At 57.1% G+C, this 23,201-nt stretch overlaps 1 protein-coding gene and 1 long non-coding RNA gene across 2 annotated transcripts in view; one reads left to right on the plus strand and one right to left on the minus strand.

Annotated features, from left to right (window-relative positions):
* Positions 1-2,550: 2,550 nt before the first annotated feature.
* Positions 2,551-23,201, minus strand: part of CNIH3 (cornichon family AMPA receptor auxiliary protein 3) — a 135,007-nt gene continuing 114,356 nt past the window's right edge. Inside the window, exon 6 of the mRNA XM_019436115.2 lies at positions 2,551-4,003. Within this exon, the coding sequence (XP_019291660.1) occupies positions 3,970-4,003 (34 nt within the window). The 3' untranslated portion in view covers positions 2,551-3,969. The remainder of the gene's footprint in view (positions 4,004-23,201) is intronic.
* Positions 19,289-20,491, plus strand: LOC109258903 (uncharacterized). The gene is made up of 2 exons (XR_002076479.2): positions 19,289-19,447; positions 19,787-20,491. It is a non-coding gene; the product is annotated as an uncharacterized LOC109258903 (long non-coding RNA).

Here is a 23,201-nt window from a genome sequence, read left to right on the forward strand (position 1 = left end):
CCCAGTCTGCCAGGCTAGGGCCCCGTGCTCGACGGGGAAGCCCAGAAGAGGCATCCGGAATTGAAGGGGGACCGTGATGGCTTTCACACCGCCCTACAGGGGTGACATGAAGGGGGCCCCAGACCCAGCGTCCGCGCTGCAGGCCCCGGGGCTCTTCTCCCAAAGCAGCCGGCACCCTTCCGGGACAGCTTCGCGATGGCCTCCCTCCTGCGTGGCGCCCATCACAGCCTCTTACTGCCACGCTGTCCTCTTGAGGAACGCGGAATTTACCGAACGCTTCCTGTGCTTTAATATCCTGACGTGAATGGGAGCACAAAGGCAGAGGGCACTCAGCTGAGAGCTCTAACGGCTGCCCACCTGGAGAGACGGGACCACAGGGAAGGCCAGCGTGACCCAGAGCACCTTCCTGAGAACGGGCACCCAGTTCCCCCGTGGCCTCCTCTGAGCACTGGACACCCCCGTGAGCCCCACAGGTCTGACCCCTCCCTTTCCCCTTAGAGTAAAATCCAGACTCCTCACAAAATCCAGCTGGATGGCGAGCCCCTGGCTCCCCTCCCACCCCACAGGCCTCCCTGCCTCCCTCCTGACTCGGGGCCTCCGTGTTTGTTCTCTCCTCCGGCCAGAAGGTCCTTCTGCCCCTTGAATTCTGCAAGTCTCACCTCGGAGGACTCGGCCCCCAAGATGCCTTTCCGGAAAGTACTTCCCAACACCCCTGTGCCCCACCCCCCCACCACCCGGTCACTCTCGTGACAGCATGGCGTGACTACTGAAGTAGTGTGCTTATGGGTACATTTAGCATTTTATGATCTGTCTCCCCAAGGTAAGTCGAAGTTCCGGGAGGGCAGGGCCGCGCTCCTGCTGTTCCCACCGCCCCCCTGCGCCCCCCTGCGCAGTGTTTTAACAAACCTGTGACCCCGACGGTCACCTTGGGGGAATCTCAATGGGTCAGGCTCTGCTCACAGCACGCAGCTCGCCTGTGTGTGACAGAGTGACAGGCTCTCCCACGTAATGGGCACCCCAGGGCTCAATCGTGTCCATCAGAGCCCGGCTGCGGGCCCTTCCCACCTCCACCTCAACACGGACCCCCGCCGGCACAGGTACCCGCTGCCCATCCGCCAGGGAGAACTGTGCCAACGTCTCCTGGCCTTGCGCCTTCACGGCCTCCACCGCCCGCCGGCCTCTGCGTCCGATGCCAACCCATCCTCTGTGGTCTTCCCTCGGCACAGCCACACCTGCTCCAAGGCTCCCTCCAGCCTTGGTCTGCAGGCGCCCGCTCGCGTAGGAGTCACGACCGCTCTGGGGTCCCCTCACTCGAGGAGAAAAGCCGCGAAAATAAGCCACTTAACGTGACGCTGCTGCTCAGTGCTCAGAGGGGAGGTGAGGGTCTCCTTCCTGACTCAGGACATGCACCCGCTGCCCCCAGGGGAGCAGTGGATGCCCCACCTCTCACCCTGAATCTCATGAAGACGCTGAGTACTTCCCGCTAGGAGTCACCCCAGGGCCGGTGCACGAGACTATTAAAATCCCAACTCTGTGCTTTGGTGTCGAGCCCAGAAACATAAATGGGGCATCAGGGCAGGTGGACCCACCCCATTATCTGGCTGTTCCGCGTCCCGCCACAACTTGGGAGGATGCAGGTTTGTGAGTTCATGGACAGCACATCGAGAGGCGGGTCCTGGCCTCCCCGAGTCTGGGTGGAGCTAGCGATCGCCCGGACAGAGGGCGGCCGTGGCACGGTCACCCCGACACTTGCTCAGAAACGGCCCCTGCAGAACCTGCTGGTCCTTCCTGGGAGCCTGCAGCCCAGGGGCAGGTGAGAAGGTCCAGCTACCGTCAAGGACCAGGGAGGGACCCACCGAGGAGCCCCGTGGTCCCAGCCCCGTGCCTGCACGTGGACCAAGAGCCCGCCATTACCTCACACACTAACTGACGCTGTGACAGTGATGAGGGACCACAAGGCAGGCCGAGGCCCAGCACAAGCTAGCATCCCCGGACCCCAGGTGGGATATGGGTGACATTCTTTCCTCAGGCACTCCAGGCTGCCCAAGGACAAAAGGGAAAAACAAATGGTTGAGATCAGTTTACACATATCTTGTTAGTAAATTACAAGGCAAAGGCGGTCTTATCAACGGCTTCATCCCTACAAACCTGTAGACTCAGTTTCCCGGAGCCCCCACATCACCCTCCCCTCCACAGGGATGGGGGAACACAGGCCAGAAGGAAACGGGGGCTGAAACCGAACATCCTCGTGACCTGAAGCCTACGGACAAATGCTCGAGGCAAATACAGAGCAGAGCATTTGTCCAGGAGCCCCGCCCCTCCTGGTGGTAAGGCCTTAGTAGAGGGGAACAACTTTGACAGCAGCGAGGCCCCTGGTGTCTGCTGGGTCCTCTTTAGCGTATCAAGTCCTTCTAGAAACCTCCGTTTTGCCTTTACCTCCCCACCTCCACAGTAGAGAAGGAGTCACTCCTCACGACCCAGAGCGCAGCTCTTCCCGCCCACAGGTATGTCCCCGTGCTTCAATAAAATCACCTTCTTTTGCACCAACTATGTCTCGAGAATTCTTTCTTGACCATCAGCTGCGAACCCCCATCACCCCAAAACCCCATCAACAGTTCAGGGTCACAGGAAGGATTTGGGCCTTAATCTGAAGGCTTCAGGCCCCGGAGGGACGTAGCCAGAACTGTGCCCTTGAAGAGGTCTCTCTGGTCCCGGTGGGGAGCAGGGCTTTGCGGAGGGTGGATGGGAATTCAGGGAACATGCTGGAAGGTCCACTTCTCACTGCGTCCCACGCCTTCCAGAAGGTCCCAAGGGCAGGAGAGCCCAGCAGGCCAGAAGGGCACTTGGGTCCACATGCTGAGCTCCACAGGGACACCCAGCAGGGACACCTGTCATGGCTCATTTCCCGGGAGAAAGGCTTTCTGGCTCACCGGTCACAGCCAGTGGTGCCGACATCTGATGGTCAGTACTCTGCTGCTCTGAGCTGGGTGCCCAGAGGGGCAAGGCCCTCACTGTGTGTGTCGGCTCCTCCCAGGGCCGGCACAGACACGAGGGAAACACCCGGACCACAAGGTCCCAGCTCGCGCCCGCCGGGTCCATACCTGGATTCAGAGCCGTCTTATCTACGGGCTGTGCAATAGGGCACCTGGGGGCACCTCTTCGCCCAGGGGACCTGGATGGGGCGGGGGAGAGCCCACAGGCTGGGATTATGGGGGCTGCCAGGAGGGGACGGGGGCTGCTGGGAGACTGGGGCTCGGGGATCCACACCCTGAGAGGTGCTGCAGGGAGGGTGGAGGTTCTAGGGGCTTCTGTGTGACCCAGGAGCACACACACTGACCAGAGCAGGGGCCCTGTCCTCCTTCCTGCTTGGGGCCAGGTGGCCCTAACTCAGTGAAGTCTACACGCATCTCATGAGGGCAGGCAGCTGGGTGGGCCTCCCCCCACACAGGTGGGGTCGTGCCTGCATCAGAGCCCAGACAAGCTTCACGGGCAATTGGGAAGACATGAGATGGCTTCTGTGGGTTCTCATGAGAGCCTCCCCAGAAACTCCAGGAACAGCTGGGGGGGGGGGGTCTTAACTAAGGCTGGGGTCTCTCCTTGTGCGGCTGGTGACACAGGTCAGGAAATGTCATCCCAGGGAAAGGCAGGGGTGTCAGGGAACAGCCAGGAGCCACACGATGTCCCCCTGACGAGACAGGAGCAGGAAAGGAAACACAGGGCTGTCTGGGCTCCCCCAGTGTGGGAGGGGGCTGAGTGCGGGAAGGCCCTCAGCCCCTTCTCCGGAGGACCAGCCCCCCCATCGCCCCTCGACGTGATGTTCTGTGATGTTCGGTTGACCGAGACTTACCGGTGGCCCCTGTAGGCAGCACAAGCCAGCAGGGGAGGGGACCAGATGGAGGCGGCGGTTCCAGGGGCTCCAACGGGAGAGTTCGCAGGTGACACAGGGAGACATGCCATTGCATCCGATCTTCACACGGGTTCAAAGACGCAGACATCGCACGTGCTGAGGGAGGACAATGCAGTTTAGAGTTTTGAACACGTTGCATGGGGCGCCTGGGGGGCTCAGTTGGTTGAGCATCTGACTTGGGCTCAGGTCATGATCTCGCAGTTTGTGGGTTCGAGCCCCGCGTCGGGCTCTGTGCTGACAGCTCGGAGCCTGGAGCCTGCTTCGGCTGCTGTGTCTCCCTCTCTCTGCCCCTCCCCTGCTCACACTGTCTTTCTCTCTCTCAAAAAAAAAAATAAAATAAAATAAAAAAAAACATATGATCTGAGCAGTTGCTACATGAGATTCTCTGGGTCTCTGCTCTGTGAAACCTTGTTAAAATGACAGGACCACCAACTTGAGTGCTTGAGTCACCAGGCAGGGAGGTGGGGACACTGAGCCCCACACAACCCACTCCCCCGCGCCCCTGCATGGACCAGGTCCTGATGTAGAGGAGCACAGAGAACTGGTCCGCAGGGCAAGCAGCTCCAAGCATGTGGGGCACAGGGACACAAGACCAGACCAGGGGACCAAAGTGCAGGTTCCCCACCCCTGCCCTCAGACGTGCCCTGTGGGCATCTGGACCCTGCGTGTTAACTACCAGGCCGTCCTCCAGGTAATTCTGAGGCAAGTGACCCAGCAGACGGAGTTGGAGACGTGGTAAAATAGAACCCGCAGTTTTCAAACTTCCGTGAGGACGATCTCGTAAGAAACCAGCGTTATGGTCCCACATACAAGAACTTCACACTCGTACAAACACAACAGAAGCTTCCTGGGGCTCATCCTGTGCCGGGCCCTCATCTATTTTGTGCTGTTTTTATTCCATTTCTTTTCTTTTTTAATTATTTTGAGTGAGAGAGCGAGGCGAGGAGGGACAGAGAGAGGGAGAGAGAAAGAATCCCAAGGAGGCTCCGAGCTGTCAGCACAGAGCCCGACGCGGGGCTTGAACTCACAAACCATGAGATCACGACCTGAGCGGAGATCCAGAGTGGGCGCTCAACTGACCGAGACCCCGGGCACCCCTGTTCCATTTCGTTCCTTAAATGCTGCCCTTGCCCCTAGTTGGCTACTGCAAACCGTAAACCGGGGGAAACCAGCAACACTGAAACGGATGATGCCCAGCTCTCCGCCCCCTTTACAAGAAAACCCCAACTAGACGTCCTGACACGTGGCTGGCGCCCCCAGGGGAGTGGGCTCGGAGCCGGAGCCGAGGTCCCCAGAGAGCGGCAGCCGTGGGGTCGGAGCCCGGAGCCCAAGGAGCAGCTGTGTCTCCTCTGAGGTGCAGCAGCGGGGAGGGGGCGGGAGGCAGACCCAGCAGGTGGACCAGGCTGTGCCCTGTGACTCTCTCGCTGGGCCCTCGAGTCGTCAGCGGACTGAATGAGCCAAGCCAGTGCTTGACGGAGGGGCTTTTTTGCACCATTAAAGGAGCCCAGCTGCATTTCTGGTAAGAGGACGGTTCCAAGAGCAGCCTGGGTGGGGGTGGGGGTGGGGGGTGGCAGAGATGGGCCCCTGACCTGGGGTTTACTTTTTCTTTCTGGGTTAATCTGACAAAACTCTCACTTCACAGGTGGAAAGCTCTTCCTGTCATTTCAAAGCTAAGTTGGGACTGAGAACGAAGCTCACCGATCCCAGAGGTGTCCCCGGCCCCCTCTTGGGACGCAGCACCCAGAGAGGAAGGCGCCCATCACCTTCCCCGAGGCCCCGGCCCCAGCTCGGGCTCCCCTGTCTGCTCCTTGCTCTCCTTTGGGGGTAATGGGGGTAGGAGAGGAGCTGCGTGTGGCACGCTGGGGTCTGTGTCTCTCAACAGGACAGTGTCCCCCTCCTGTAAGGGCACATGTCACAACAGCCACTCGCATATGAAGTCACAGAAACAAGGCCGCTGTGACCTTTGAGCTCACCTGGGGGGGGGGACAGAAGGGGGAGGGCCTGAGCACCTGTCACCGAGTCCTGCCTGCTGGGGGGCAGGCACATGGCCCCCCTTCCGCGTCTCCCTGCAGGCTCACCGTGTCATACAGGCACTGAAGTCGAGGAGCCCATGCTTGAACAAAGGACACGGACAGCAGTGACATCGAGCCACGGTGCGGTGACACTGACAACGGCTCGTTCCCCACCCCTGATGGAAGCCCCTGGGCACCACCTGACGGGGTTATTTTGGGTTCTTCGCGGCAAATAATTGCTTATTCTTCGGGCTGCACCCCACACTGTCGCGTCCGTGGTGTGTAGAACCGCACGTTTCATAAACTGGCATAAACACGAGTGACTTGGAAAAAAATCGGTAATTCTATTTATAATCTCAAATGAATCCGGTGGAATGTTGTTAAATTCCACCTGTTAAGGGTGTAGCGTGTCAGCAGAGACGGAGAGATGCAGACCCCGGGGCCACTGCGGCCAGCACCCAGGAGTGGAGAAAAGGGCAAAGTTACACTGGCCGCGTACGAACTGCCGATGTGAGCAATTGCTGAGGGGGACGTTACCGCCCCATCAAAATCGTCCGTGTGCTGCACAGACAGTAATGTGGATTTAAAAACGCTCCCTGACACACTGCTTCCTGGGCACCAATCCTCATTTCCCAAGGGCGCTCCTGACCAGAGCCTTGGACTCCGGGGGACGGGGAAGAGCCACAAGGGGGTCCCGTCTCGTTGGCTCTCCTGGTCCCCAAGACGCAGCTTCCTGCGTGGCTCCTACAGACAACCCTCACGTTCCAGCTTTTCGAGTGGAACTCGAGTGGAACTGCACGCAGTCCAGACCCCCACGTGGCCTGGGCCAAAAGCACACAGCGTGCGGAGTGGAAAACCTTGCAGCCCCAGCTGCATCACCACGGGCCACGGTGTGGCTTGCGTGGGCCCTACGTGCTTTTGCATTTGTGAACCCCCTCCTCCGTTAAAACGTATTAAAAATTAGGGGCTCCTGGGTGGCTCAGTCGGTTAAGCTCCGACTTTGGCTCAGGTCACGATCTCACAGTCCACGGGTTCGAGCCCCACGTCGGGCTCCGTGCAGCCAGCTCAGGACCTGGAGCCTGCTTCCGGTTTTGTGTCTCCCTCTCTCTCTACACCTGCCCTGCCCATGCTCTCTCTCTCAAAAAGAATAAATGTTAAAAAAAAAAAAAATCATGTTAGTGTCTGTACAGTGACCCGAACTGTATTTCAATGAGCAAAATTACCACTTGGAGGGGGTAAGGGGCGCAGGGAACAGAAGTTACGTTACTGGAATGACTTACTGTAGGTAAATGGATGTTGTGCTCTAGTTAGCGGATTTGTTTTCACTGGGGCTCATGGGGTCACCAACTCCAGTGCAACTTTAGCTCTACTCTAGCACCGAGTAAATGAGTTAATTCCGTAAAACCTTGGATTGCTGTTCCGTGAGTGTTCCGCAAGACGAGCAAACGTTTCTAATAAACTTTAACTTGATAAACGAGCGATGTCTTGCGACACGAGTTGTACGTGACGCTGAACGTCACATGATCACAACTGAGCCGATGGTTCTTAAAATCCGCCTTGATATACGAGTGCTTTGGATTACAAGCATGTTTCTGGAACGAATGATGCTTGCAAACCAAGGTTTGACTGTTCATTGCAGACGGTGAGAGGGGTTTCTCACTGTTGGAGAAGAAACTCATAAATAAGAAAAGGGGGGGTGGTAGAATGAACCCTGTGTGGTGCTGCAGGGGACCTGGAGGTGTCAGCGTGGACTTGAGCTCATGGCCACGTGCACGCACACGCAGATGTGGGTATGGGTGTGGAGGAGCATATTCACGTTGTAGAAACTTCCATAAGACACACGTCCTAGGTCTGCTCACCGAGGAGGCTCACGTTGACCCCAGAGAAGGGAAACCCAGTGAGCATACCCCGTGCCTAGACCTTGATTTCCGAATTCATTTTCCAATCACAAGGCACGTCTCCTTGGAGAAATGGTTTGCTCCAGGGCTGGGGCACTGAGTACACAGGAGAAGCCGAGAGCATCTCGTGAGCCAGAAACCAAGCAGATGCTTCACAAAGATGAGGGAGGGCTAAGGACAGAGGAGGCAGCTTGGAGCCGCTCTGCTGGCCAAATACGGGACAATCTGAACCACAAAACCACCATGGATTATAGCCAGTAAAACAAAAGAACCCATGAATCCACACTGACACAAATAAATAGATGGGGGGAAGGAGAAGCTTTCCCAACTCATAAAAGTATCACGGACAATAGGAAAGCCCCACTTGGAAAGCAGCACAGCGGAATCGCTTCAGGCCAGAACCACTCACAAGAGATGAATGCCGTGAGAGAAAGCACGAGAAACAGGATATTTACAGTTTCAAAGTGTTTGCCCACAAATACTTATCAGAAAAGACAACCACATTAACTTGACAATGGGTAAATCTGGCACATGATACTGTGAACACAGGATCAGAGCGAACCTCACTTGTAATAAAAACAGGCATAAACTCAGCGTGTGAGAGGGGCGCCTGGGTGGCTCAGTCCATTAAGTGTCCAACTTCAGGGCTCAGGTCACGATCTCACGGTTCGTAGGTTCAAGCCCCATGTCGGGCTGTGTGCTGACAGCTCGGAGGCTCTGCTTTGTACTATGACTTTTCCAGGTCTGAAATGATTTCAAAATAGTTAAATGTAGGACGAGCACTGGCTGCTCGTGTCAACCAAAGTCACCCTTTTGAAACATCTCAATTCAAATTGATTATAACGTAGCTTCTAATCTGACAAACAGCACATAACACGGTTTTAAAACTGACACGTGAAGGTAGTTTTTCTGGGACACTTGCCATCGCTTTGTTTTTAAGTTCGATAATGATAAATCACGGGACGTTTCTCTCAAGAAGCAAAGAATCATAGGGGCGCCTGGTGGCTCAGTCGGCTGAGCGTCTGCGTCTTGCTTTCGGCTCAGGCCACGACGTCACGGTTCGTGAGTTGGAGCCCTGCATCCGGCTGTGCGCCGACCACTCAAAGCCTGCTTGGGATTCTCTGTCTCCCTCTCTCTGTCCCTACCCCTGCTCGCTCTCGCTCTCAAAATAAAGAAATAAACTGAATAAGAGAGAAGCAAAGAATCATAGGTGGGACGCCTTTTGCTGAGAAGCTGTATCACAAACATTTCTCATATTCTGGACGTATGGTGGGATATTCTGACATCTTAAAGCCTGTTGGGGCTGGGGAGGGACTGCCCCCTCTAGAGAACCAGTTCTTGGAGCAGCAGAGGCCCCCTCGTGCCTTTGATCTGCAGAGTGACCATGCGTGGCTGGGGGGGACCTCCTCTGCCTCGACCATCCCGGGGCCACGTACTACTGGGGACATCCCGTAGCCCCCGGCCCACGGGCCTCAAACTGGCCGGCCCGTCCTCAGCTGTTCACCAGCCCTGCCTGCCTTTTCCTCCGGCCTGACGCTTCCTTCGCTCCTGTCTTGTCTCCTGACCGCCTGGTGTCTCACATGGCCCTGTGAGCCCGCAGCCTCCGCCGCCAGCACCTGGGAGCGTAACGGACTGTGCTCCTGAGCCTTCCCTCGGCCTCCTCTCACAGTCTCACCTGACCGATGACCCCATAAAGGGACACAGAATGCAAGTCAGGGCCATGCTGCGGCCACATTGTCTCCTAGTGACGGAGTCCCGGGTGGGACGAGACAGAAAGCCTCCAGTCTCATCAGGACCATGAGCCCTGCCTCTGGACGTCCTCCCAGGCCCCTTCAGGGCCTGCCACTGGCTCCCCACTCCCTTGCGGAGGCACACAGGGCACCAGGTGCCCTGCGGGGACTTGTGCCCGGGCACCAGGCCCCAGCGCAGAGGGGCTCCCCACACTCCCGGCTTTGCCTGCTTCTGGTGTATTCCCAACAAACAGGGCCTGCAGCTCCTTTCCAAAGTTCTGTCCCCAGGGAAAGAGGCGAGAAACGTCTGGAAACTGGCTCTCCTTTCTCTGTGCCCCTCACACCGGCAGTCCTGCACCAGTGACCAAGAGGCACAGAGAATGAAGTCTGGCTTCCTTGTCCCCGGGAAGGACCTGAAGAAGCTTGGCCTGAGATGCCGTAGCCCTGGCCGGTGCCTTCTCCCTCCCTGTGCTTTCCTGGAAGCCCCTACCACTAAGGACATTTTGGAACCGGTCCTGCCCGTCAACCCCCCCACCCCCTGGGGCCCGTTCCCAGGCGGCCCCAAATCTCAACTTTCTCTCTGCTAGCCTGCAGGTGCCGGGGAACAGACCAGCTCCAGACTTGGGGGCTCAGACCGCTCACCGTTCCTCCGGGTCCCGCTTGAGCAGGTGCTTCTACAGGTCCTGCCGGGGCCGACTCGGGCCCCCGCGCTCGGTCACTGGGGTGGCCGTGGCATCTTGAATGCCATCTTCCTGAGCAACGTTCCTGGAGAACAGGAGCAGGGACAGCAAGCGTGCTGAGGCCCAGGCGTGGCGGTCACGCGGCGTGCCTGACGCGCTCTGCACGTGAAGACGAGTCACACGGCCGGCCCAGGTGCGGGGGCGCCGTATTTCACCTGCCACAGCACCACACCCACCTGGTGGGGTGTAAGCAGCGGGGTCACAGGTCTGATTCGCGCATCTCCAGGGAGCACGCGGCACCTGCTGGTCACGGGGCGACAGTCACCTCCCCAGGACAGGTCGCTGATCGAGAACCGTCCACCTGGGACACAGCGGCCGGATCTGAAGACCCCGACCTCTAGGTGCGGCCTGGGAGCCAGGCCCCTCCACACCCAACAGGCTGGCTGCGTGTGGCTGTCCCGAGGGCCCCTCATCATCACGTCTGTCCCCCCACAGGAGGAGCAGGGTCAGACTGGAGGACAGGGTGGCAGTTTCGGACGTGGAAGGAGCTTTAAGTATTTGGGCTCCAATATGTGTGGTGCTGGCGGGATGTCAGCAGGGCCCCGGTGACGCCAAATGTCTGGCTAGGGACAGAACCTGCCGCCCCTGGGGCAGGAAGAGCCCTTCCCCCAAGGGCGGGGCAGGTGTGTTAGGAGGAGGGGTGGGGGCAGGGCAACGCCAGGTGGGAGGACACCGCCAAGTCCAGAGCAGGACCCATGGGCTGTGTTCCGTGCAGAGCATTATTCCAGGAAAAAGGACAGGCTGATTGCAGCCACTTTGTGTCACCAAAAATAGTTGCTCCTGAACCTGCCTCATGTCTGTTTCTGTCAACCTCAGAGAAGCGGGATGAGACACGGTGACCCCGCCTGTGCCGGGGATGGCAGAGCTCGCAGAGCGGGTGTGGCTGAGACCCAGGCGTGTTCTCCTTCGGGGGGTTGGGCTGTTTCCACCTTCTCTGAGGCTGGGGAAACCGCCAGCCTCCCCCACCATGGAAACGACCCCCTCCAGGAAGCCTGAACAACGTGTGAGGGGAAGCCTCATCCGTGGCGGTGACCCCTCCTCTCTCTGGCTCTCCAAGGTTCGGGCCCGAGCGCACAGGGCAGTGAACACGGGAGAGTCTACGCAGCTCTGGAGCATCCAGTCGTCGCTAGAAGCCGTGCAGGGTTCTGAGTATTTGAATCCACTTCCCAAAGATGCTGTGACGTGGGTGCGGTCACCGGCCCCATTTTGCAAGATTAAGCCACTGGCCGAAGGCCACGGGGGCTGGAAGGTGGCAAGGCTCGGACGAACCCCGTTTTACCGCAAAGGCCTTTTTCTCAGTACTAAGGGTTCCAGGTCCCCCCGGCGCCGTCAGGAGCCTCAGATCCACCGTGTGGACCGAGTACAAAACACGCACACGTGCCATGGAGACCGACGGCATGCCGTCACTTCCAGGTCATGATGAAGTCCTCACAGCTTGTCCTGAGCCTCCCCCGGACGCACCGAAATGCATCCACGACAGAGGCGGGCCCTGCAGCCGTTCTGACCCGCTGTGCATGTGCAGTGCAGGCTTACGCTCCGTCCCTCGCCTTCCTCGCCACTGTTTTTGAGTTATTGCTTCCATCGGGTGAACTCCTAGGAAGTTTCTTTCGGGTCCAGTCCAATGCCGTTCCTGGGTCTTTACCCTTAATTATTTACAGACGCGGGTTTGGCTGACGGTGGATACGGAGGCCCCGAGATCGTTCTCCCTGTGAAGGCCTGCGCGACAGGGCCACACCTCACTCGCCTCCCGCAGCACCGGGCAGGATGGGGTGCAGAAGAGTAAGAACAACCAGCAACTCTGGGCCAGGCCCTGCGCTTGTGTTGGGAAAGTTCCCGCACGCCCGGTGAGCACGGACGGCACGTCCCCGTCACACCCACCTGCCCCGTCCTGACGGGGAAGTGGAGGGGAGCAGAGACCCACACTCGCGACCTGGGGTGGATTCACTGGTGGTAACTGTATTTAGTGGGTCAGAACTAACCGGAACGAATTATCTGACTAGAGGGAATCATCGGAGTACTGAGGAGGCCACAGCGTGCGTTAAGTGTTATGTGTTTAATACTTGTTACACACATGCATTTGTGTGAACACACACACACACACGTTTCGTACTGTGGATCGTGTTCCAAAACTGTGTGAAAGCCACTGGCTCGTCCAAATCCCAACCATTCCTTCTAACTTTCTATGTTGCCTCCGCAGAGAAAGAAACCTTCCAAAAGTATTCCAAGCCTCCTGGAAACGTTCTGGAGCCTCCCCGGCCCGGAGTGCACGTGGGAAGGTGCGGCCAGGCTGAAGCCGTGTGGACGCGCCCCCACACTCCCTGTCCCCCCCCCCCCCAATGCTGGCGGAGGAGCTCTGAGCCACGTTAACGTCTGTGGGCAGCTCCCCCACGCGGAATTGCTGTCTCCCGCGGCCATAGCAGCCCGCAGAGATACATGGTGAGCCCCCACGACAACCGCCAATAGTGGATGGAGATCACCTAACTTGTGATATCACTTAATGATAAAATGATACGGAGAAAGGGACAGATAATACCACCTAATACCGTTGAGTGCCAGAACCACGATAACGTACCAACCACAGGACCCTCAAGCATGTCAGCCTGTGACCACCAAGACTACAGTTTCCAAGGTTTTCTGGGGCCCTTCCGCCTGAGACCAGACTCCTCGCCTGGCGTCTGTGCCCCACCTCTAGGCAGGTCCTCTTGTGCCTGGAGGAAAAGGGCGGGAGGGAGAGAGGTGGGGGGTCTGCGGAAACAGCCCTGCTTTGCCAACGGGGAGACTGGGGCTGAGCAGGTCATGTAGTCTGTGAGCACCGGGGCCTCCCTCTCCAACGGAAATGAGAAGGATTTGCGTTACTTACAGGGTTACCAAGATGAGTTAAGATCACACAACCCAACCATGGGCTCGAAGTTCACTTTATGTTGATTCAAGGGCGTGTAAAGGCCAGAAGCAAAGGGACGGAAGAGATACTTCACACAAATGGAAATCAAGAAAACAGGGTGGTAATACTTACGTCAGAGAAAATCGACTTTACGTCAAAAATTGTCACGAGAGGGTCGCCAGGGTGGCTTAGTCGGTTAAATATCCGACTTCAGCTCAGGTCATGATCTCACAGTTTGTGGGTTCGAGCCCCGTGTTGGGCTCTGTGCTGACACTTCGGAGCCTGGAGCCTGCTTTGGATTCTGCATCTCATTCTCTCTCTCTCTGCCCCTGCCCTGCCCACACTCTGTCTCTCTCAAAAATACATAAACATTAAAAAAAAAAAAATCTCTGACACGGAGGAAGATTGAGACCCCACCAATCTCCTGACCACAAGGGACTAAACTAGAAGTCAACAGCGTAGGGAAGGATGGGAATTACAAATAGGTGGAAATTAAACCGCAGGCTCTTGAGCGATGGTGGGATCAAAGAAGAAACCAAAAGGGGAAACAGAAGATACCTGGACACAAAAGAAAAGAAAACCACTGATGCGGCAACTGGCAACCCGAAGAGGGAGGTTTACTGGGACAAACGCCCACATGAAACAGGAACGGAGACCTCAAGTAACAACCTAACTTTGCATCTCAAGGAGCCAGAAAAAAACACCGGCTATGTCCAACGTTAGCAGAAGAAAGGAAATAACCACGGGAGCCCTCACTTGGTCCCTTTTTAAGAAAAGAGAGAGGAGGGAAATGCAGAGAGCTCGGAGCGGGTCACAGGTGGCGAGGCAGAGGCGGAACCAGGCTTCGGGCGCTAGGGGTACCTGACCCGGGAACCAGCGAGCCCCTGCGACCCAGAGCACAGATCGCGGCCCGTCTGCGGGGCCACCCGCTTCACGCCTCATTCTCCGGGCTGTGGGCCCACCTTCCCGTCCCTGCTTCTCGGAGGCCGTCTGCCTCCCCGAGTTAGGGCAGCCCCACCACGGCGCCCGTCTCTCAGACAGGCAGGCCCTGGCTCACCCCCGCTTCCAGGGGCGCGGAGGGCGGGAGGGGTGGGACGGGTGTCCGCTCAGGTCCAACCACCTCCCCTCTGCGCATCTTCCTGCTGGAGCATAGGACCCTCTGCTCAGAAAAACGAACGTACACGCAGTGTTTGCACATAGCCCTGGAGGCTCACGGATCCTCTGAGGCCTATCGGTGAGCCGGACACCCAGGCAGGGAGTCAACTCCCCTCCTCTTCACCTCTTCTACCCCGAAGGAAGTGCGTCAACCATATAACTTGTACCAAGTCGACGTACACGGTCCCGAGGTGCTTCTCAGGGCCTGATCACAGAGTGCTCCCTGGACCCAAACACGGCGACTGCGGCCAGGTTTTACCTCTGCTTTCCCGGCCACACCTCCTGACAACCCACCCGCGTCGATCTTTCTCCTTCGGTCTGGCCCGCACCTGCCTCCCCAACGAGTAACACTCCCCGGCGGCCTTCCCCACGCTCGTGCACGCCCACGCCATCCTTCCCAGGCCCTTGCGCCCTCACGTCGTCGTCCCCACGCACGTCGTCGTCCCCACGCACGACGTCCTCCCCGTGCACGTACATGCCCACGTTGTCCTCCCCACGCCCGCGCAGACGCGTGAACCCAAGGACGAGCTCTCCGCTCACTACGTACGGATCAGCCGACGTCACTGCAAAGGCCAAAGTCAGTAGCATTGAGAGCAGGTGCAGCCGTGCCCGGGGACGGAAGGAGGTCAAGCACACTGAGCCCGTGTCTCCTCTCTCTTCTGCTTTCCTCCTGCTGGGCCTCACCCCGGACAGGCCGCGGTGAGCCCCCCCAGCCCCGCGCTCCTAGTCTCCTTCTAATCGCCTCTCCCGAGGGCCTCCGCTGAGTCCGCAGAGACTCGAATCGTCTGTGCTCCCACGAGCCAGTCTCTGCCGAGAGGGAGGTGGGAGACCCTCGCCGGCCACGCCAGGTCCCCTGCTTGCCCTGGACGTGGTCCCCCAGCTGCCAGCGGGTTTTCCTGGCCAGAACCTCCCCGAGCAAAAGGGTTTCTTCAAAGGAGTCAGAGGTGTCAGAAGAATGGGGGCGCAGCGTGCAGGAAAAGACGCACAAAGGCCTGTTCTCAGACTACCTTTGCTGTTTGCTCCCCCGTTCCCAGAACCATAGTTTTAATTTTTTAACGTTTATTTATTTTGATTTGGGAGAGAGAGAGCGCGCGCCCGAGCAGGGGAGGGGCGGAGAGGGAGACACAGAAGCTCCAGGCTCTGAGCTGTCAGCACAGAGCGGACATGGGGCTCAAACTCACCAGCGGTGAGATCATGACCCGAGTCGAAGTCAGATGCTTAACTGACTGAGCCCCCAGACGCCCCCAGAATCATAGTTTTATAGCTTCTCTCCACACACGGGGATAAAGACAGCTTCCTCCAAGCTCAGCGGCTACCCTGGGGTTCTCTCCACTCCAGTGCGGTCCTTCCTAGGGTCCAGATGGTGGACCCCAAAGCAGAGGGACCAGTGATGCAGCAGAAGCCCGAGCTGTCGTGGCTCACACCCTGAAAGATAACATAGATTTGTTCTCCAACCTTCTGTCCTTGCTGCTGAGTTTATAGCCTCAAGAGTAATTTTGCACATGTGTGCCTGAGTTTTGCCATCCTGACTCGGGGAACAAGGCCATCTGTTCACAGCTACAGATGATTAGGAGGAATTCCGAGGCCACCTAGAATTTGTTTTTCTAGAATCCCACAAAAGGATTCTGATGAAGCACACACTGGTCCCCGTGGTTTCTCATCACACAATAACCAGTATTAGTATTACTCAGGCTTTATCATCTCTCCAAAGTGGAGGAGGAAGTGATGGAATTTTCTGGATAAGCTCTATTTAACACTTGCCCTGCCTCCTGCACAGTCAGCTCCGAGAAGCAAATCAGATCATGTATGTGAACCTACTTTGAAAATTATAAAGTACAATTCAAAAGCAAGCTATCACTGTCATTAAATAACAAACAGTTACCTGTGAAATCGGCCAACAACAGATTTTGTTGTTTAGAAACAACTTTCTAGATACGGACTGTCTTTCCAGCATCCTGGCACTTTCTCAGGCTGTGGAAATTAATAAGATGGTCTCAGAGGTGCACGCTTTCTAGCAGGGAGCAAAGTCGTGACCAAGTAATTGCCGAACAGTGGGATCGGAGGTGGGCACTCCTCGCTCTTACCACGAGAGTCCAGGATAAGAGAGGCGTTTGGATTCCTTGGTCTTTCACGACCCATGTGTCATCGCGGGGAGGGAAGCCCCTTCTGCCCTCGAACAAATGGACTTTGATCCACATGGATAGCTTGGGCCACAAAGCATCACGGTTGTGGTCCTGCCATGACCTCTGGTCAGACCAGGGGCGCCTGGCGCTTGTCTCCAGCGTGCACGAGAGGGGCGTCCATGAGAGTTCATCCTGCACGATGTTTATTCTGTCGGGTGGAGCAGTGAATGACGGAGAAGAATGACCGTGTGAATCAGAAAACAGAACACTCTGGAGACAGAAAATGAATCTGCCCCCTTTGAGAACCATCCCTTTCCAGTTGGTAGATGGCACTGTATTTAATTAATCGCTAGTGAAGAAGAAAGCACAAAGCAAGCATGCCACGCGCTCCCCCACCCGTCACTCTCGCTGGTGGGTCCTACAGCACAGCACCTGGGTGTCCCTGGGCCGCACCCAGCCCACGGGACGCAGGGGACCCGCAAACCGGGGCCGCTCGTCAGGTAGCTCACCGGTGCTGTTCACCCCGACAGCTCACGTGGAGGGTGAGGGGCTGCAGGTGGGGGCAGGGAGACGGGGTCCAGACCTTGTCTCAGGAACCACAACGCACGCGAAGCCAAGTCCAGAGCACGGCCACCCTCCGAGGCTCTGGTCTTCATCCCACACGTGGTTCTCGTGGCCCATCCGACCAGCAGGTATGGAGGGCTGGGAGGGGTCTGCTCCATCAACACGAGGGAGCGAACCCGAGAACTAGGAGTCGCTGCCTCCAGGGAGCAGGTGATGCAGCACGAGAGGGGAGGGACGGTCCCCAGCGGCCGGCGAGGGCCACCCCAGGTGAGGCTGGACAGTAGATGAACCACTTCACATGGGAGCAGGTGGGAGGGGGGAAGGGTGTCATCCAGAAGATGACGTTGATGGAAGGCCCGGCGTGGCCGAGTGTATCGAAGGATTTACACAATTGGGACGAGTTAGTGATAAACACCTTAAAAACTAAGTGAAAAAGACCATTACTAACATCCCCCCCAGAAAACTCCCAAAAAGTTCTGCCACAAAGGAAATGTGACTGGCTCGGCTGGCGAACAGGATTGGCCTGGTCACAGTGACGTAAACCCTGACTGTGGATGGGGTCAGAATTGACCCTGAAACTCTCTCGGGAGGCTGCGGAGAAGGGAAGCTTGCCTGAGCAGGGCGGTGAAGCCTCATGTTCTCATCTTGTACACAGCAATCCAAGCCTAGCACCTGAGAGACGGAGCCAGATCTCCTCGCCAGAGAGTTCAGAGGAGCTGAAGAGGGTTGTTCCTGAGCTGTGAGAAGTGACTACAGGGAACAGTGTCGCAAGCCGGGTGGAACAGCCTGATTTCCTGACTGTGCACGTAGCCTGGCTGGAAATCAGATGGCACAGGAACAGAATGAAAGCAGCGTTACGAGCCTCGATGCTGAATTTGTCCTAAGTCAGGCTGCCAGATAAAATATGCAAACCCCAGTTCAATCTGAATCTCAGATGAACATCAACGTTCTAAAATTTTAATTTTGGGGGGACACCTGGGGAGGCTCTCAGTCAGTTAAGCGTCCTTCTTTGGCCCAGATCATGATCCCATGTTTCATGGGTTTGATCCCCATCAGGCTCTGTGCTGACAGCTCAGAGCCTGGAGCCGGCTTCGAATTCTGTGTCTCCCTCTCTCTCTGCCCCTCCCCTGCTTGCACTCTCTCTCTCTCTCCCTCTCAAAAATAAACATTAAAAAAATTATTTACTGCTTATGTGAAGTTTAAATTTCACTGGTCTTCTGTATTTGTATTGGCTAGAAATGGCAATCCTAATCAGGAGAATATCCTATTACCTTGTTCACTGTGGCACAAAGGCCGCCTTATGAAGAACCCTAGCAGAAACTCCTTTAAGGTCTCAGTTCCAGAAGGAGTTAGATGATCTTGTGAGCAATTAATTCATTTTTTCCTTCTGGCCACTATGAGCCTTGTAGAAGAATTGGTCTGGATGGAGACTTGCCACGAGGAAGTTGTTCTCGTGACGTCTGCCCACGGGTCTGAATCTGATAGAACCACCACAGGGTTGTAGTATTGGGTGGCCAAGGGCAATGGGGAAAATGGCTACAGGAACCAAATAGGCGAACTTTATTAGAAAAATAAAAATTGAGACTAAACAACAACGAAAGCAAACTTTCTCCCTCTCCTCCTCCTCCTCCTCCTCCTCCTCCTCCTCCTCCTCCTCCTCCCCCTTTTTCTTCTTCTTCTTTTTTACTGTTTTATTTATTTTTGAGAGAGAGAGAGACAGTGCCAGCAGGGGAGGGGCAGAGAGAGAGGGAGGACACAGAATCCGAAGCAGGCTCCGGGCTCTGAGCTGTCAGCACAGAGCCCGACGTGGGGCTTGAATCCAGAGACCGTGAGATCATGACCTGAGCTGAAGTCGGACGCTTAACCGAGTCCCCCAGACGCCCCCCAAAGCGAACCTTCTAATCTTCTCATCTTCGAAGCCTAGTCCCTCTCTGATGGTCTCCGGAAGCATCCGGGGCCTGCGGCACCGGCTCTCACGGGTCCCAGCAGCCAGCCAGCATCCCCCCGCGGCGCGCGCACGCATCGGGACGAGAGCCTCCCCCTTCCTCCTCCCCGAGAGCGTCAGGCGTGAAGCCCCAGCTGGCCGCTCGTTAGGATGCCAGATTTTGCCTCTTTCTGTCTGTACAGGAAGCGAGCGTCTGTCCCCGGGGAGGTGACCCCCGCAGCTGCTAGGGAAGGGGAATAAATTATCCCTTTCCGTGCATGCCCTGCCCGCTTGCTAGCAGACTGACAGCTGCACAGACGCGGCAGAGCTGGGCAGGAGGGGTGAAGCGGGGGGAGAAAGGGGCCGCTTGCAGGCTTACGTGGGCAGAGTCTTATTTGGGGATCTGGGCCCACATGGGCTCTGCACGGAAGCTCTCCCCGGCCCGCTTCTGAGTGACACGGCAAAGTGAAGCCCGCCGCCCCCATGGCGGTCACGGTCAGTCGCGAGATGCGGGTGAGACTTGGCGGCATGGGCAACCTCCCAGAGCGGCAAGAGCTTTCCTGGGGCGCCTGCCTGGAGCTTTGTTGGGGTGGAACGGTTGAGGGGGTCAAGAGAGGGCTCCCCGCTTTAGGGGAGGGGGCACAGCACGAAAGGAAAGGCTTATTCCGCATCCCGTTGGTTGCCTAACCCAGAGCGAGAGGCCGCTTCCTTGTGGCTAGGGCGTCACGTCTCGTGGTGAGAACCACGGTGTGCCACTCGACTCCCCGTGGGCCCCTCCTGCCTCAGATGTAGAATCCCTTGTTTTTAGTCGGGCACTTGTGCCAAAGACCAGTTTCCTCTGTCCCTTTGCAGTTAACGGCGGCCACGGGGTAAGCGCTGGTCGGTGAGACGCGATCCGAAGTGAGACACACGACTTCACGCTTTGCCACCTTCTCTCTCACTCTTGCAGACTAGACTGTGGGCGTGATGGCCGGAGGCTGAGCAACCTTCTTGGGGCAGAAAACAAATGCCGAAGGAAGGGCAGGTGGGAAGAGGGAGCCTGGAGCCTAGGTCTTCAAGACTCTGAATGGCCACTTTAGCTCCGGACAACCTCCCTCTGACTTCTCTTATGATGGAGAGAACTATCTTGTGGAAGCCACTTTTGCTTCTCTGTTGATTTCCGTTGTGCACATTTGGACCTGATCCGAACAGATACTTCTGAGAAAGGATTCTTCTGGCCGTCACGCACCAGCAGAAAAGACTCTCTGGGTGGTAACAGGACCAAAGGATTCTCATCCTAGACAATCAGAAAAGTTTGTTCTGTTTTTAAATTATTTTGCTATTGTTTTTGTTTATTCTTTTCTCTTTTTCTTTTCTGGTCTTTCTGTGTTTTTTTTTTCCCCCTCTTCTTTTGCCTGCCCGTTCAGAACATTAGACAAAGTCTCCCTTGGGTCCCTGCCTTTTTCTTTTCGATTCTGTTTCTGAAAGGCTTTCTGCCTGGAGATAAATGCTTTATGATTTTGTTTTAATCCTTGAAATGTCTCAACGCAAAAGACTTCTTGTCAGTTTTGCTGTAAATTAAGGGCTTTTCTAAATTCTTTGTCCCTGTCTTTGCCATGGACATGCGGGCCTTCTGTAGCACATCTCCAGCAGCTGGGAGGAGGGACACTCACTCTGTAGGATGGACACCCCGCGAGCCACTCAGGCCACACGGCTGGCTGACATTTGTGGCCTGCGGCTTGGTGACCTCGCATCTGCAGGTGTCTGGGGCACTGAGGCACGATGGCCTTGCAGCCGGAGAAGTCCCCCTCTGTCGGTCATCAGCTCATTCTGGCTGGTTTTCCCATCTCGGCTACAGCAGCTGGTTATGCTAATTCAGTGCCGTCCCCCGGTCCTGGTTACCAGCCGTGTCTTCTGTCCCCGAGGAGTCAAGTCGGGCCCAGGGGAAAGGGAGCTGTTCTCACTGGGTTTTCCCACCTCCTCACGTTGGAGCTCACAAGGGACGGTGTCCTCAGAGGCCTGTTGGCCTCGTCCTGTGCAAGTCTGCCTTCAGCCTCCACATGTCACAGTTTGAGGCCGTGGGGGAGGGGGTTGAGGACTTCCTGCATTTCCCAACCTCTCTGGTGACAGGAATCACCTATCAAATCCCAAATCCCACCAACCGGCCCGGACCCGCCCGGTCAGAGCCTCCAGGGGAGGGGCCTGGAGGCGAGCACAGCCAGCACAGGGGGCTCAGGGGAACACCTGACCGCTGTGTCTTGGGCAAGTGATTTAACACCCTAGCGCCTCCGTTTTGAGATCCAGCCTTTGGAGGATGAGGTCTGCGCAAGACCCCTGGTGCTCACCAAGAGCTCTGCCCTTGGTGGGACCAGCGGCGTTACGGTGACAACGATTTTCTCCAGGCCGAAGGGGACTTTGAACTTGACCCAGGAGGCTGCGATTCCCCTGATCCTGCGCTCCCGGGAGCTGCCGGTTGGCGGCCAAGCGGGAGACAGCGCGGTGGGCGCCCGAGTCCCGCCACGTAGTCCGGTCCAAGAGGCCAGACCTCGAGGCCACATTGGTGGCTGAGCTGTGGGCTCATTTCCGTCTGTGACGTGCTCTCCATGCGGTAGGCGGGTGGTTCCTCTGTGGGACCAGGTGGGGGGCACTGCCGGGCTCAAGCGGGAATCCCGTAGTCGCGTCACATATCCAGCAAACCACTTCCCAAGGGGGGGAAGGTGTTTGTCCTAAAGCATCTCCAGAGCTCAGCCTGGACCTTTCCTCCGTGGGGCCGCTGCCCCGACCCCACCCCCCACCCCCCCGCCAGGTCTGGCCTAAAGCCCCTGACCGCCTCGGCCTCCTCTCCGCACACACACACTGAGGCCCTGACACGGGACTTGGGGCTCAGAAGGTGGGGGATCCTAGGGAGACAGGCGGGTCCAATCCCCTCCCCACTAGACTAACGTGGAGACTCTGAGTGGACCCAAGCGTGTTCCCTCGGCCGGCCCTCGTCTCCTGGCTGGGCCCGTCCACGCAGTTACTACTGTTGAGCAGTGAAGAGAGACCTCAGGATGCTTGCCGGTGCAAATGCCCCAAATACAGCAATACGCTGGGGCGGGGCGGGGGGGGGCACCGACCACTTTCCAGGAGCATCGTCACACCCTCCAGCCTTTACACCTGCCCCGTGACGTGGGCCTCAGTCGCCGGCTGACAAACCAGGAGGCACGTGTCTCTGTCGAGCACATTGCTCGAGGTCACGAAACCAGTGTGTTAAAGAGCCAGGGTGCAGGCCTGCGACCCTCGACCGGCCCCACACCCGTGCCCTTTGCCTCTACCAGGCTGCTTCTGGCAGTAGAAAGAACAAGATTAAGAAATTTCTCTGACACAAGGGGCACTGGGGGGGCCTCAGCTGGTTAAGCGTCGGACTCTGTTTTCGGCTCAGGTCGTGATAATCACGGTTCGTGAGCTCAAGCCTCACATCAGGCTCTGCGCTGCCAGTGCGGAACCTGGTTGGGTCTCTCTCTCTCTCTCTCTCTCTCTTTCTTTGCTCCTCCCCTGCTCACTCTCTATCTCTCTCAAAATAAAAAAAAAGAAAAAAAAAAAAAAAGAAAAGAAAGTCTCTGACCAAAGCTTTTTTTTAAGGCATTCTTGTACTTACTTTGGATTTGCTGTTTTCTCTGGAGATGAACAGTGTAACCTCACCTCGGGGTTATGGGGCCACATAGTAAGACGTTTTTCTTTAAACCTTGACCCAGAGGCTGACGTATTCCCACGAGGCTGTTTGGCCTCTGAGGCAGAAACAGGCCAACTCTCCCTCGAAGGGCTGCCGAGGAACTTTGCCAGGCTTTGCCGTCCACACAGCCTGTGGGGCGGGTCAGCTGTGCCCGAATCGGGTGCAAGCGGCCCCAGGCATCAGGCTGTGTGGACAGGTGCGCCTGTGGTTTGGCAGGAGGAACAGGCTCCTTCCTGCTCGTCTCCCACGCTCTTCTCTGGGCCATCAAAACGCACACGTGAGTCCACATCCCACGACCCAATGTCAGCTGAAGCACTGTGCCCGCCGAGATTAACGGGAAGACGAACGCAGGGGAGGGCCGTGTACCGTCCAGGCTCTCCGGGGCCGGTGAGCCCACCCCGTTTGGCTGAAAGGGTTTAGTTTAGGAATCTTCTTGCTTTCCTGGGTCTCCCACCCCCTTCCACACCACGTCCTGCCAGACGCGGATCCTCGCGTCTTGCCTTGACTCACACGCACACACGTTCGTTCACGCTCAGTCGTACGGAGGCACGTGCACATGCACACACGTACGTGCAC

Source organism: Panthera pardus, unplaced genomic scaffold (assembly GCF_024362965.1).
Source record: "Panthera pardus isolate Hobbes unplaced genomic scaffold, ASM2436296v1 HiC_scaffold_21, whole genome shotgun sequence".
Lineage (NCBI taxonomy): Eukaryota > Metazoa > Chordata > Mammalia > Carnivora > Felidae > Panthera > Panthera pardus.